We start from the raw sequence: 15885 nt of genomic DNA, 5'->3' as shown, positions 1-15885 counted from the left end.
ATGTCTACTCCTCTGGGGTGAATTTGCTTCTTTTTGTTCTAGAGCTTTCAGATGTGCTTTCAAGCTGCCAGTGTTTGCTCTCTCCAGGTTCTTTTTGGAGGCACTCAGAGCTTTGAGTTTTCCACTTAGCATTGCTCTCATTGTGTCCCATAAGTTTGAGTATGTTGTGCCTTCATTTTCATTAAATTCTAAAAAGTCTTTAATGTCTTTATTTCTTCCTTCACCAACTTACCATTGAGTAGGGCATTGTTCAGCTTTCATGTGTATGTGGGCTTCCTGTTGTTTTTGTTGCTATTGAAGACCAGCCTTAATCTGTGGTGATCTGACAGGATGCATGAGATTATTTCAGTCTTTTTGTATCTGTTGAGGCCTGTTTTGTGACTGATTCTATGGTCAGTTTTGGAGAAAATACCATGATGTGCTGTAAAGAAGGTGTATTCTTCTGTTTTAGGATGAGGTGTTCTGTAGATATCTGTTAAATCCATTTGGTCCATGACTTCTGTTAGTTGCACTGTGTCTCTGTTTAGTTTGTGTTTCTAGGATCTGTCCATTGCTGAGAGTGGGGTGTTGAAGTCTCCCACTATTATTGTGTGAGGTGCAGTGTGTGCTTTGAGCTTTAGTAGAGTCTCTTTTATGAATGTGGGTGCCCTTGTGTTTGGAACATAGATGTTCAGAATTGAGTTCTTCTTGGTAGATTTTCCCTTTGATGAGTATGAAGTGTCCTTCCTTATTCTTTTTGATAACTTTTGGTTGAAAGTTGATTTTATTCAATATTAGAATGGCTACTCCAGCTTGTTTCTTGATATCATTTACTTGGAAAATTGTTTTCCAGTCCTTCACCCTGAGGTAGTGTCTATCTTTGTCCCTGAGGTGGGTTTCCTGTATGCAGCAAAATGCTGGGTCCTGTTTACGTATCCAGTCTGTTAGTCTATGTCTTTTTATTGGAGAATTGAGTCCATTGCTATTAAAAGATATTAATGAATAGTGATTGTTGCTTTCTGTCATTTTTTTATGTCATTTTTATATTTGTGTGTCTTTTTTTTGGGGGGGGGTTGTTGAAAGAGGATTACTTTCTTGCTTTTTCTAGGGTGTATTTCCCTCCTTGTGCTTGAGTTTTCCATCTATTATCCTTTGTAGGGCTGGATTAGTGGAAAGATATTGTGTAAATTTGGTTTTGTCATGGCATATCTTGGTTTCTCCATCTATTGTAATTGAGAGTTCTGCTGGGTATAGTAGCCTAGGTTGGCATTTGTGTTCTCTTAGGGTCTATATAACATCTGCCCAGGATCTTCTGGTTTTCATAGTCTCTGGCGAGAAGTCTAGTATAATTCTGATAGATCTGCCTTCATATATTACCTGACCTTTTTCCCTTACTGCTTTTAATATTCTTTCTTGGTTTTGTGCATTTCGTGTTTTGACTATTATGTGATGGGAGGAATTTCTATTCTGGTCCAATCTATTTGGAGTTCTGTAGGCCTCTTGGATGTTATGGGCATCTCTTTCTTTAGGTTAGGGAAGTTTTCTTCTATCATTTTGTTGAAGATATTTACTGACCCTTTAAGCTGAGAATCTTTACTCTTTTCTATACCTATTAGTCTTAGATTTGGTCTTCTTATTGTGTCCTGGATTTTCTGGATGTTTTGGGTTAGGAGCTTTTTGCTTTTTACATTTTCTTTGACTGTTGTGTCAATGTTTTCTGTGGTATCTTCTGCACCTGAGATTCTCACTTCTATCTCTTGTATTCTGTTGGTGATGCCTGCATCTATGACTCCTGACTTCTTTCCTAGGTTTTCTATCTCCAGGGTTGTCTCCCTTTTTGATTTCTTTATTGTTTCTATTTCCATTTTTAGATCTTAGATGGTTGTTCAATTCCTTCACCTGTTTGTTTGTGTTTTCCTGTAATTCTTTAAGGGATTTTTGTGGTTCCTCTTTAAGGGCTTTAAGCTGTTTACCTGTGTTCTCCTGTATTTCTTTAAGGGAGTTATTTATGTCCTTCTTAAAGTTCTCTATAACCATCATGAGATGTGATTTTAAATCAGAGTCTTGCTTTTCTGGTGTGTTGGAGTTTCCAGGGTTTACTGTGGTGGGAGAACTGGATTCTGGTGATGCCAAGTAGCCTTGGTTTCTATTGCTTATGTTCTTGCTCTTGCCTCTTGCTATCTGGATATCTCTGGTGTTAGTTGGTCTTGCAGTCTCTGACTATGGCTTGTCCCTCCTGCAAGCCTGTGTGTCAGTACTCCTGGGAGACCAGTTCTCTCTTGGAGGAATTTGGGTATAGACAGCTTTGGCACAGGGTCAGATCCGGGGTGCAGACAGAAACCAGAAGGATCCTGTCCCCGGCTGTTCCTTGGTTCCTGTGCCCTGATGGCTCAGGGTGGGTCCCTCTTGCGCCAGAAATTTGAGCAGAAGTGGTGGACTTACCTGTGCTCGCAGGTGAGTGAGTCTGTACTCCTGGAGACCAGTTCTCTCCAGGAGGAATTTGGGTATGGACAGCTGTGGCACAGGATCAGCTCCAGACGCAGACGGAAACCGTAAGGATCCTGTCTCAGGCTGCTCCTCGGCTCCTGTGACCTGAGGGCTCCGGGTGGGTCCCTCTGAGCAGAAGTGGTGGACTTACCTGTGCTCAGAGGCTTGTCAACACTCCTGGGAGACCTGCTCTCTCCCAGTGGTATTTGGGTATAGAGCGCTGTGGCACAGGATCAGCCCTGTCTTAGTTTGTTATCTGTTGCTGTTATAAAACCTTCTGACCTAAAGCAGTTTGGGGAAGACAGGGTTTATTTCAGCTCACACTTGTACCACAGCCCATCATTAAGAGAAGTCAGGGCAGGAACCACGGAGGGTCACTGACTTGCTCTCTAGATCATATTTATGTTCTCTCTCTGCTTCTCTCTGTCACTCTCCGTCTCTGTGTGTCTCTGTCACTCTCTCTTCCTGTGTGTGTGTGTGTGTGTGTGTGTGTGTGTGTGTGTGCTCACCTGCTATTCTGGCATTCACAGGGATCCACCTGCTGCTACCTCCACCAGGCAACAATAAGACTACCACCACAATTTTTGAACCAAATTTGCACAAGCTTTATTCAGTACTGGCCAGGATGATAGACACTGGCCAGATCCATTCCTGGGATGCCCAGAAAATGGCTGGAGATCATGTTAGTGAAGTGCTTATATAGGCATAGCCTATAAAGCTACATACTTCCTCCATCCCTTTTCCAATGGGGGCAAGCATACAGCCTGACACGCCTCCTGCCTGCATACCTCCCACCTGCATTTGATCAAGCCCATCCTATGCAGCTGGGGCAACCAACATTATTTACATTTCTGTTTTGATCTCTTAAGCACAGTCATTTAACCTTAAAGCATGACTTCAGCCCTCATACTGCCTCAGCTTTCAGAGTGCTGGGATTAAAGGTGTGTGCCACTGTGAGAAATGTTCTGTTGTTATTGTTTATTTGTTTCTATTTTGTTGTAATTTTTTTATTTCTAGCAAAGGTAGCTAGCCCACCAGGGGGCCGCTATTGCATAAATCTCCCTCACTTTCACCCTGTAAAACTTTTATGCAGGTATTAAAATCTCCCCCAACTAAGAAGATGTTTTTGTATAAAGACCCCACTGCATTCCCAGAGCTTGGGGGTCCTACCCAGGCCATTCCAACCTTCCTTCATTTCTTTTGTACCATTCATTTGAAACTAGCAGCTGAGAAAGATTGTGAGGTCAGATCACAGCCAATGGGGGAAAAGACACAGTCACCACGTGCACTTCCTGCCCCACCCTCACCCATGCTTGCTGGTCCTGTTTGGTTTCAGCACACTAGCACACTAGTACACTTGTTTTTTTTGTTTTTTTTTTTTTCTTCACGAGACAGGGTTTCTCTGTGTAGCCCTGGCTATCCTGGATCTCACTCTGTAGACCAGGCTGGCCTTGAACTCAGAAATCTGCTTGCCTCTGCCTCCCGAGTGCTGGGGTTAAAGCACACTTCTTACAAAAAGAAATTGCCTTGCTGGGTTGCTTTAAGTGTGGGCGCTCTTTGTTTGCTTCCAATAGCACTGTGCCCAGCACAGCTGCCTTACTCAGGCAGCCCAGGCCCACCTGCCAGAGAGCCAATTTATTGTTCTCAACATTAACTTTTTTGAGGTAGGGTCTTTCACTGAGTCTGGAGCTCACTGGCTAGGCTAGCTGGCTGGCAAGCCACAAGAATCCTGTCTGTGTCCCGTAGTGCTGGAATTACAGGCCAGCTTCTGTACCAAGCTTTTTATATGATTTTTGGGGATCTGAACTCAGGTCCTCAAGATTGCATGGCGAGCACTTTACCAAACGAGCCATCTTCCTGTTCTCTTACGCCCAGCCTTTCGTGTCATGTTTTTTTGTTTTGTTTAGGTTTTTTTTTTTAACTTTATTTGATCAACATGAAATAATACAATAAACTATGTCTTCTAACCAGCAGGCAGACAGCCAGGAGTCATGCATAGCAGTGCTAGAAGCTGCAGCAGGCATGTGGGTAATTGTGGGGAGCTTTTAGGAACAGCTAGGGAGCTGTATGGAGCTGCAGAGATGCAGGGGAGCCTGGAGGAGCAGACCAGTGCTGTGGGCTGGGAGGACCCCCCTCACAGGTACTTGCTCAGCGGCTCCACGACCGTAGGCCTTGACTAAGTCACATGCACATTTTACAAATGGCACAGGATTGATTATGTCTGCTGTCAGAAGCCTCCTGTCGATAAGGAGAGAGCTGGCCAAAAGGTAAAGTATGCTAGCTCCATACAGTGCAATAGCCACGTAGTCTCACAGAGAAAGAGGCAGGCCTGTATCACATCCAAATATGGCCAAGAATTTTATTAAATTAAAATGCAAACAGCAGAAAAGGTATAGAGCAATCTGACTACTATTATAAACAGACGAACCTGTCCATGAGTTAAGAGACAAACAGCCAGTCAGACAGAGGTCAATACCACAAAATACAGCCTTGGCCTTTGGCCTGTCTGCAAATGTCAGTGGAACACAAACTCTCCCTGGCTCCCAGGCTTCAGCCTCAGGGTGCTGGCTGATTTTCTAGTCTCTCATCTGACACCCCCTCACCCCCACTGCCACCATCCAGGCTTGCTGGGAGTCCCAGGCTCTCTCAGATTGTTTCAGTGGCTTGGAACATCCTTTAAGTTCAAACCTAGATACCAGTTCTCCAGACCAAGACCAGATCCTTCTGCAGGAGCAACCAAACCTGTAAGCCCTGTGGTAAGGAGATGCAGACCACAGCACCGGCCCTGTTAACACTGCCTCCCATCAGTGGGAAGTCTGTGAAACCAAAGATCAAGACGATCCACAGTTTTGTCTCTGGCCTCTTACCACAACACTGGCGCCTAATGGCAATGTGTGCATAAAGAATGCATTCAGGAAAGAAGGCCAATGCAGAGAAACAAGGGTCCCACAGAGAAGCCCTCGTGACAGAAAGGAATTGCAGCAGAAGCTTGCACCAGCATCCCTGGTAGAAGCCCAACCCAGTACAGATTTTTTTTTTTATGGCTTTAACATATATTCTGCAAACGTGACTCCAGTAGTACAAACTGGTTTCAGGTGATGGATGAACATGGGCTTCTGATCAAAGTCTGTGAACTGAGTGTGTGGTCTTTGAATGTGCTGAAAGATGTGGTAGGCATACTGAGTGTGATAGAGTACTAAGTCTGGTGGGAGTACTGAGTGTGATGGGGTACTGAGTGTGTGACAGTACTCAGTCTGGTGGGAGTACTGAGTATGAGAGAGTACTAAGTGTATGGGAGTACTGAGTGGGATAAGAGTACTGAGTATGAAGAAGTACTGAGGAAGACTTTCCCCACCCTGCAGCCCCCATGGCTGGTACAGGCACCTTGCTCTCACAGATGTCAGGCCTGTCCTATCCACAGGCACAGGTCTGGTGTTATGTGACTCTTCTCTGAACACCCTGCCTGGGGTGACTTTCCTCTGTGGCTGGATGTACGGCTCAGACTGACGCTCTTCTTCATCACTCCTTCCCTCCCAGAGTTTGGGAACGTTTTGTTTAAGGGTAGAATTGGGGAGAGGGAAAGTAGACTTTGTTTTTTAGATTTGGTGGTGATTGGAAAGAAAGCTGGTCCTGGTGACACCTACCAGTGACTTAAGTCTGAACTTCCTGTCTTATCAACAGAAAGGAGAAACGCCCCTCCCCCACAGCACAGAACCATCATCAATGGAAACATGGCAGATTGGTTTCTCTGGGCTCAGTCCACGAGCAATCAAGCGGCAGCCTGGAGCTTCCCACTGAAGATGACATTTTTGAAATTGCTTAGTCTTCTTCCTGAGGAGCCTAGGGAGGTTGTTTCTCCAGAAGGAGCCCTGGAGGTCACACCCACCCTTAGAGCCTTCCTGTGAATGAAGCCCAGGGGCCATCCATGACCTCACTAGCCTTAGCCCTTATTAGCTCTTATTGCCTCAGTGTTATAGAGAGATAAGACTGGCTAAACTACTTTGGACAGCAGGCATTTGGCACTTAGCACCAGAACGAAGTCCCAGGGTGCTGTGTCCCTCCAAGGACATCAAAGGTGGGCTCTAGGGTCTGGGGGGAGGTATATAGAGGACTTGGGGCTCCACAAAACACTACAACCTTGTAGTTGCTGAGGGAGACGGGAAAGCCATGGTGTGACTGAAGTGGGGGCTGTCTAGGATGCATAGAGACGGATTTCTGCTTCCCATGGGCAAGTGTTCTTTCCCAGCCAGGGCTGGACCTGACACACAGATAGCAATAGTCTGTCTCCCTTCTTACTAAGACTTAGGAAGCTCACTGTCATTTCTCAGTCTCCTGTGAATGTGTGTGGGATATCACAGGCAAAACCAATCTGTCAGGTGACTAATCTGTTAGGGAGAAGCCTGAATGGCAATGGCCAGCCTTGGTTGTGACCTGGCCTGGGCCCTCTGTGAGAAACAAAGGCTGCGGAGGGGTGAGTCAGAGGTAGGGACATCAGGGGCCTGGCTTTAGACCTTTAAAAGTCCTCGGGATGGCAGACGGGCAGAGAGAGTAGGTTAGAGCTGGGGATGGCTCCGTCCACATGCTGACCTGGAAGTGCTTTTCTCTAGGTCCTGGGACTTCCAGAGGTCAAATGGTTCTAATCTCAGCAGCCAACCCTGTGTGTGACTCCATCCCTAGTGAATCAGGGGCCACCTGTGATCTGAGGGTAGCAGAACACCTGGATGTTAAACCTCACCCCAGCAGCATGGGGTGCGGCGGCATAGGCTGTGTAGGGGTGTGTAGTTGGTGGTGAGGTTGCTCTTTCAACACAAAAGGGGGAAGAGTTGAGACGGAGACTGCATATCCATCACTGTTTCCTTGGAGCCTGGGTGCAGCAGAAGTCAGCGGGGCAGTGAGAGAAAGCGTAATCTTCATACATGTTCAAGAACAGCAGGTTTCCATCTCAGCTGTGGCTCTTCTTGTCTCTCAATTATCAGCAAAGGAGTGAATCTGGCACATGGAAAGAGGGGGGTGAAAGGTAAGAGAACGAGGTCGTGTGGAAGGCTTTCTGGAGCCACTGGTGGATGAACCAAACCCTGGGAGCTCAACCCCTCCCTCCTCTGCACTGAGAGATGTATGTGCAGGTACATGTAGAGATTCATAAGATCTATACACACACATGCACACAGACACACATAGACACACTCATACATGCACATACACACAGATGAACGCACAAGGACACAGACACACAGAATAACACACAGTGGGTACTCAATCAAGAGAGGGGGCATAGGCCAGGCGTGGTGGCGCACGCCTTTAATCCCAGCACTCGGGAGGCAGAGGCAGGTGAATTTCTGAGTTCGAGGCCAGCCTGGTCTACAAAGTGAGCTCCAGGACAGCCAGGGCTATACAGAGAAACCCTGTCTCGAAAAACAAAAACAAGAGAGGAGTCATGAGTTCAGAAGCTCAGCTCCTACAACCTAAAAGACTTAAAGGTCAGGGAAAGTTGGAAACATTTGAAACAGGCTGCGCATAGGTGAGGGCTGCATAGAGAGAGATGGCTGGTGCACGGGGCTGGTGACCTCACTGTGATCTGAGCCCCGTTCTCGCTCTGTTTCCCAAAGCTGACTTTCAATCTCCTCTTGGGAAGTGCAATAGCTTATTGGGCCACAGAGACGTCTTATCAATGCCAGCTATAAGCTACCCCCACCCCCTGGGGTAAGATAAAAGTGCCATCTGGCTTACTTGAAGTCACATGACTGAGTCCACATCCCCAGGACTCCTGCCCAGTCCAGACACAGACTATCCAGGGCTGGTGTGAGGAATGATCCCTGACTCATCATAAAAGCACTGGAGACCCAGACTACTCCAAGCCAGGGGGATTTACTTAGTTTTGGTTTCTCAGAAGTCATGAATGACAAGGAGCAAAAATGTCTGGTGTACCAATTGGGCACAAACCTGTCTAACATACATGTCTTTGCTTGTCTAAATGCCTCATTGGCTGAATTCTTCATGGAGGAACAATCTCTCCTGCATTGCCAACAAAGCCCTCACCTCCAAAGCTCCCATTCTCCTGGGGCTTGGAATCCCTTTTCCTTTTTCTGCTGGGTGGGCCGAGCCACACAGCAGATTGTAATAGAGCTACAATGTAACACTAAGACAAACTAAAATGTGCCTAAACGAGCAGGTGCCAGCTGCTGGCTCGGGAAGACAGGGGTCTAATATCTCCTACTTATTTGTGATTCTTTGATGAAACTGAAAATGGACCATAATGATTTAAGTTCTACAGCTGTTTGAGAGCCCATGGGGTGTGCGCGTCTCATCTGGGGGTTCTGACATCACCTGTGGGGTGATGCACACCCTCTGTAGATGACATCCAGATGTGAAAGCCAGCCCCTCCCACAGCCCCTGCAGTAAGAGCAGAGCTCCTGCCTTCCCTTGTGAGTCACAATCCTGCCTGCTCTCAATGCACAGCCTCAGCCTGACTTCTTCCTCAGCTGAGTTCAGTGTCCAGCCTGACTTTTTTCCTCCGCTAAGTGGGTGCTTGCCTCCTTGTGCTGTCTCGGCCATCTCAGCCTTGGGAATCTGCTAGGCAGTACGACGAAAAGGGACAGAGCAAATGGGATGGGCAGGTATGGCCAGGTATGTGTTTGTTAGCCTTAGAGGAGGCAGTTGATGAGCTAGTCCTGCAGGCCACCCAAGCACAAGCCCCAAACCACAAGTTCAGGCTGGGAGGAGGGGTCTGGCTTGGTGGAAGTGGCAGACCATTTCCATATCTAAGGTACAGAATTCAGGAGACATTTGCTAACCAACAGAGCTGTCTACCAGAGTTCACCTGGGCTCCAGGAGGGACCTGGGGATCATGGTAAATAGCCCAACCAAAAGGTGTTTCCCATCCACCTGCCCCAAGCAGATAACCCAGGGCCTGCGGGAAGGAGAGTTGGCAGAGGAGGCCCAGGCTGCACAAGCTGGTCCTTCCACTTCAGTGTTTCTGTACCTGGGCTGGTGCGTTCTTTCCCGGCATCTGGGTAAATCCCTGGGTGGTGGTGTGGACAGATGCCTTCGAGAATCAGGGTGAACATAGATCATGAACGCAGGTGAGCCATAAAAATGAGGCAACTAACTCCTCTGACTTGGCCTGTGTCTGATGGTTGGAAGAAGGCCAGACATGTGACCTAAGGCAGGACCCTGGCTAATTCCCCACCGACCAGTACAGAAGGGGACTGCTCACACTCAGGGGGCTGTCTCAGTTGATTTTGCAAAGTTCTTCCTAAGAAAACTTACTTTTGAAGTATTGTCTCCTTAAGAACATTTTTCCTTGTAAAACTAGATGATCTTAGAGGCTAGACTAGTATACAGCTCCATCAGACATAGACAGGTTTGTGCCTTTTCCTATGGAAGTTCAGCTGCTCAGAGGAGAACTTGATGAGTCAGATCTTAGAGCCACTGTATGTGGGTATGTGCACACAGTATGTGGACATAGACATGTGCACCGATATACAGTGAATATGCAATGCAATATGCTTTGCAGATGCATATATTTATAATATATCCATGTGTACATACGGAAATTAACTTTTCCCATGTTTTTCAAACCAGGTACTATTTATTTCCTTGTTAATTTTATGTGTATGGGTGTTTTGCCCATATGTATATCTGTGTGTCATGTACACATGTAGAACCCTTGAGGCCAGAACTGTGTATTGGATCTCCTGGAACTGGAGTTACAGACTGTCCTGAGCTACAATATGGGTGCTGGGAATCAAGCCCTGATCTTCTGGAAGAGCAGCAAATGGTCTTAACCACTGAGTATCTCCCCAGCTGTAGACACTACGTTTTAGTAGGAGCCTTTATAACTGGCCTTAACAACATTGGGTAGTTCCCCTGCCTGTCTCTGGAATCTGCCCCCAGAATCTTCCCCATGACTGGCTGGTTCCATAGCTCTGATCATGGCCAGCCAGGAGGCACCTTACAGACAGGCTTTGCTACTTGCTCATAGAAAAACAAGTGTTGCCCAACCCTGCTTTCCCAATGCACCCTGGCAAAAACACAACAGCTCTGAACAGTGCATTAAAGTTTTATCCTGGAAACCACACTGGCATCTGAAGATCAAAGTAGCCCTGTGCCAGGTAGTGACAGGAAGCAAGAAGGTCACAAAGGTAGGTAAGTAGACTCAGGGTGACACTTATCTAGCATGGGGACGGAGTACCAGTTTTATGGGTGTGTGTGTGTGCCGTGGGAGCAAGGTTCAAACTTGTCCTTTGAGCTCTTCCAGAATAACTTAATAATACTTGGCTTTGTTTGTGGGGACAGAGCAATCAATTACATGCACACGCAGGACACACCAGCTCAATGACCGCTTGTGTGTACCTTGCCTGAGTGCTGTGGACACACGTGAAAGTGTTCCTCAGCTGTCCAGCTCTTGGCCTCTAATTGCGGGTTGTTAGACCACGGTGAGCTGCCCGCTTCACTGAACTGACAAGCTGTGGAGGCCACAGAACCAGGCTTTACTGTTCAAATGGCAGATAATCTTCCCCTGGGGCATTTATGAATAAGAGCTGCTATGGGTGGTGGGTTTACTCTGCTGCCCCGGTGGGGATGGATTTGTATGTGTGTTTTCTGCCCTAACTGAGTTTTGGTGCCTGCTCTGTCTTATAGTCATGTGAGTTTGCTTGATTGACTTTGGATTTTGCTTGGCTGTTTGGTTTGTATCTGTTTCCTCCCCTGGACCTTGGCCCATGAGCACAGGCTGCTGGCCACCCTGTCAGAGGTCAGCTCCAGCTTTGTAATAACATCCATTCCCAGTATCTGTGGCTAGATGCAGAGGAAGAGCTGTGTCTACAGCACTGGAGACATTTATGTGTGTCAGCACGTATGCATTTAGGTATATCCTAAAACAGGGCCTGGTGTCATTATGCTTTAGAGTGTGGGGGTGTGGCAGTGAGTGACTCCCTGAGCTCTGGTTTTGGGCATTGCTAGGCATTGCTGCAGCAGCAGGGAGAGTCAGGAAGGGCTGAGCCCCAGACCCCAATCTGGCCTCCTTCTGTACAGGGTGGCAGTACCTTAGCCAGACTGGATGCCGTGGTCATTGGCTCTGCAGACTGAGAAGTCAAGAGTGACTGGTTCATCAGGTCACTCAAATGTCAACAGTAGAAGTGTGTCCTAGAACCTCTGAAAGACAGCAAGACCCAGATTCCCAGGTGATCACAGTCTCTGCCAACCTGGGGCTCCATAGGATTCATCAGTAGTGGGAGGGTGAGGGCAGTTTCTACTGTCTGTTGTAAGACGGGCTCTCTGGAAAGTAGTGGAAAATAGCATGGATACAAATTGCTAAGGGAGGTTGAAGGGGAGGCATGGAATATGAGTATTCCTAGAACGTAAGAGTTCCAGAATTCCAAAAGGGAGTGGTAACCCCCCAGTCTCTGAGTATGCGTGTTTTATTTCCCTGCAGAAAATTAGTAGAATCAATGACCATTCACTTGGTGCTACTTTTAGATTTCAGGTGTAAATGCCAAGAAAACTAATAGTAGCTTGCTCACATGAGCACGTTTCCTGAAAGAGCAGGCTATTGCTTAAGCTTCTCAACGGGGAGTTTACTGACTTAAGTGATTGTGAATCTCAGAGTCCCTGCTTTGGGCAGTGGTAGAACAGTGGTCCTCGGTGGCTGGTGAGTTACGTGATCCAGAGCCCTAAGGTTAAAGGACATTTCCTCCCTGGGGTCCTCATGAAGCACTTGGTCTTCATTTGCTCTCTGCTAAGTAGTCTCCTGTCTGAGCTCATGTGCAGGACCATGGCTTCTCTTTAGCCCCATGTGCATGCTTTTCTGGTTGTTGTGGTTTTATTGGTTTATCAAGTTGACATAAACCAGAGTCACATGAGACAGGGGAATCTTAAATGAGGAGACACTGTCATAAGATTGGCCCGGAGGCAGGTCTGTGGGTTATCATCTTGATTGATGACCAATGTGGGAGTGCTCAGCCGACACTAGAAAGTTGGTCCTGAGATGTACAAGAAAGCAAACTGAGCAAGTCAGAAGGAAAGTCAGTCTGGCAAGTGTTCCTCTATGGCTCTGCTTCAGCTCCTACCTCCAGATTCTGGCACTGACTTCCCTCAGTGTCAGAATGTGACCTGAGAGCTGTAAGATTAACTAAGTCATCCGTAGTCAGTGTTCCATGGCTGTGAAGAGACACCATGACCATGGCAGCTCTTATAAAAAAGAAAGCATTTAATTGGGGGCTGGCTCACAGTTAGTCCATTATTCTCAAAGTGGGGAGTGTGGAGGCATGCAGACAGACATATGCTGAAAAAGTAGCAGAGAATTCCAGAGAGGGAGAGAGAGAGAGAGAGAGAGGGAGAGAGGAAGAGAGAGAGAGAGAGAGAGAGAGTTTGTGCCCTGGATTGGGCTTTTGAAAGCCCACCCCTAATGACACACCTCCTCCAACAAGGCCACACCTCCTCCAACAAGGCCACACCCACTAATTTTTATCAAGTAGTGCCACTCCCTGGTGACTAAGCATTAAAATATGTGAGTCTATGGGGGCCGTTCTTATTCAAAACACCAAATTTGAAGTTGCTTTTGGTCATGGTGTTTTATCATAGCAATGGAAACCCCAAGACAGATGGTGAGAGTGTGGCATGATGACCAGTATGGTGTCTAAGTGCTTCAGCCTAGGAGCTTAGCCCTGGGTCAGGGTCTTGTTCCTGTCAGATCTGTTTCCAATACATAGCCTGGACTTCTCTCCTCCCATCCAAGTGCAGGTCTGCAGGGTGTGTCAGCCAGTGAGGGTAGCAGTCAGAATCTGGGACAGTAAGAGCACCCTTGATTCTGGCCTCAAGAAGACTGTACCTAAAACTCATCTCCTATAGACTTTGAACAATATTTCCCACTTCAAAATTCCCCCTTGACACAGATAAGGAGACTACCATCTAAAACATTACCCCCAAAATTCACTAAATGAAGCTAAAATTTCATTCGCTGGTAGCAAGGTTAGTGTGTGAACGTCTACGTGATGCTAAGTATTTCTCTCCTTTAAATGTCCCTCCTGCTCACCCTGTCTTATTGGCATTTGCTGGGGATCACTGAGTTAGGCTGGTTCCACAGTTCTCTATGCTGTTAGCCTCTTGGTCTTTCACAGCCTCCAGTCAGAGCCAGAGGACAGCCTCAGGCATATTGTCTAATGCGTTTGAGACAGGCTGTCTCATTGGTTTGGAGTTCACTCGGACTGGCTGGCCGACGAGTCCCAGGGACTCTCTCTCCCCTTTCCACCTCCCTATCCTTGGCATTATAACTAGTCACCATGTATTTTAACATGGGCTGGGATCAAACTCGGGTCCCCATACCTGTGAGGTGAGTGCTTCACTGCCTGGACCATCTCCTCCTGCCCCCATTAGAATATCCTGCTAGTGTATAGTGTTGTTCTCACATGCTTATCCATGTAATAACCCGTGTTTAGTAAATATTTAAACCAATGACTTCCACAAGGTTTGTCTTTCATAGAAACCGATTAAGCGATAAGAGCCTTATCTCCATTATGGGAGGTCAGGCCCATTACCAAGGCTCTAAGGGTTCACTTGCTTGGTCCACACTTAACAGAAATGACCAAAGACCCAGCACCTTGGGAACAGTCTAAGAACACTTAGGTTTACTAACAACTGGATAGAAGGAGACAAGGTCTCACTATGTAGCCTTGCCTGGCCTGCAATTCTATGTGAACCAGGCTGGCCTCAAACTCCTAGAGATTTGCCTGCCTCTGCCTTCAGAGTGCTATTATAAGCACCTACCAACATATCCAGCATGGAGTGTTTCTTCTTTTACTTATACTCGGTGTGCAGAACACTCTGGCACTCTGGATCTGGCCTGTCCAACACTTGCCCACTTGAATATTCAATGTTAATTAACTAAATGTGATCCAAATTCAGTTCCACAGCGAGTGCCAGCTATCCCTCAAGAACTCGGTGGCCACACATGATTGGCAGCTGCTGCGTTAACGGGCACAGCCCTGGGCTGAAATCCTGGGCTTTGCTGTCTTATAATGGGTCTACAATTTCAAATGCAAATTGCTACACATGAAATGCTATACTATAAAATTGCTCTCTGCATGTGATGAATTACCATGCCCTATCACTTGAAACATCATCGCAACATTGTGAAATCACCTGTCTTTGCACTTCTAAGGCCCTGGATAGTATCACATTAAATGTTTTTCAGAAGTTGGACGGGCATTCTAAAAGTTAGTGGTTTCTGCTTTGTTCTTCAGGACAGAAGAACATTCCATGTTCTGCACCACTGGCAGCTTCTCTGGACATATGAGGTACTGTCAAATCAAATGTACAAGAGTGTGGCATTCCTCTCTGAAAGTAACATGGAGAAAAATGCAGAGGAGCTGATAAGAGCCATAACCTTTCCTAGAGAGCGAGCATAAGGTGGACTCTGGCTTGCAAAAGCTAGCGCACTATCTAATGGCCAACCTACTCCTAACTCAGGGGTGATGCTTGGTACCTGTGCCATTTCCCATGTTCCAATTGGTTTCTCTTAGGGAGCTGGACGCGTACTCACTCTCTGACATCCACTGGTACTGACAATCCGTCTGCATAATGGAGAGGAGCCTGAAGAATGTTCTGGTGGTTTCTTGTGGATTCCTCCTGCTCTTCACTGCCTACGGGGGCCTGCAGAATCTGCAGGTGAGATGCACCCCTCATGTTATCCAGTCCACACCACCACACCCCACACACTGGCACACAACTCCCTGGAATAGTTTTCATTTTCAAATGAAGCCAAACAAGATTTAGTCTTGCTCACATTCCTCCAGAGTGACTCCAGTGCTCCACAGCCCAGGAGTGTGTGGCCCTGGGGCAAGAAGGAGGTTGCTGAGGGCTGACAGGACACTGCCTGTGAGTGGCTTTGTGGTTGGGCAGATCTGTGACTCTGCTGATCCTCACTTGACCTTACAAAGCTTTAAGCGAATCATGAGCTTCGGCAAAATCGTCTGCATTTTGACCGCTTATGGAATCTCTTCCAGCTCACATCTGTGAGCCTGTGTGAAAACCAAGCAGCCATCTCCACGAGGCGGGTGATCATGAGCTTCTAGGTCATGTGGGCCTGGGGATGATCTGAAAGCTTTCCCTGTGTAATTACAGTAAAAGTAGATTAATCTCTTCCTCCTTCCCACCCTCCCTCCTTCCCTACCTCTCTCTCCTCTCCTCCCCTTCCCTCTCCTCCCCTCCCCTCTTCCTTCCTTTCTTCCTTTCTTCCTTTCTTCCTTTCTTTCTTTCTTTCTTTCTTTCTTTCTTTCTTTCTTTCTTTCTTTCTTTCCTTCCACAAGCTTTGTTTTTATTTCTTTTTAAAAATTTATTTATTTATTATATGTAAGTACACTGTAGCTGTCTTCAGACACTCCAGAAGAGGGCGCCAGATCTCGTTACGGATGGTTGTGAGCC

General features: G+C 46.9%; 1 protein-coding gene across 10 annotated transcripts in view; it reads left to right on the top strand.

Moving 5' to 3' along the window:
- The first annotated feature begins 7323 nt into the window (after positions 1-7323).
- Unc93a (unc-93 homolog A) overlaps positions 7324-15885 on the top strand; it is a 24588-nt gene continuing 16026 nt past the window's right edge. For 2 of the 10 annotated variants that reach the window (XM_029470890.1, XM_029470885.1), the window contains exons 1-3: positions 10524-10611; positions 14706-14759; positions 14985-15129. In XM_029470890.1, coding sequence (XP_029326750.1) covers positions 15062-15129 — 68 coding nt within the window. In that variant the 5' untranslated portion in view covers positions 10524-10611; positions 14706-14759; positions 14985-15061. Of the gene's footprint in view, positions 7484-8957; positions 9091-10523; positions 10612-10853; positions 10902-11598; positions 11649-14705; positions 14760-14984; positions 15130-15885 lie in introns of those variants that run through there. The other 8 variants (XM_021149216.2, XM_021149214.2, XM_029470886.1 and 5 more) reach the window with 8 other exon arrangements.

This window comes from Mus caroli, chromosome 17 (genome assembly GCF_900094665.2).
Source record: "Mus caroli chromosome 17, CAROLI_EIJ_v1.1, whole genome shotgun sequence".
Taxonomy (NCBI): domain Eukaryota; kingdom Metazoa; phylum Chordata; class Mammalia; order Rodentia; family Muridae; genus Mus; species Mus caroli.
The sequence above is the reverse complement of the archived record's forward strand: the minus strand, read 5'-3'. Positions and strand labels throughout refer to the sequence as shown.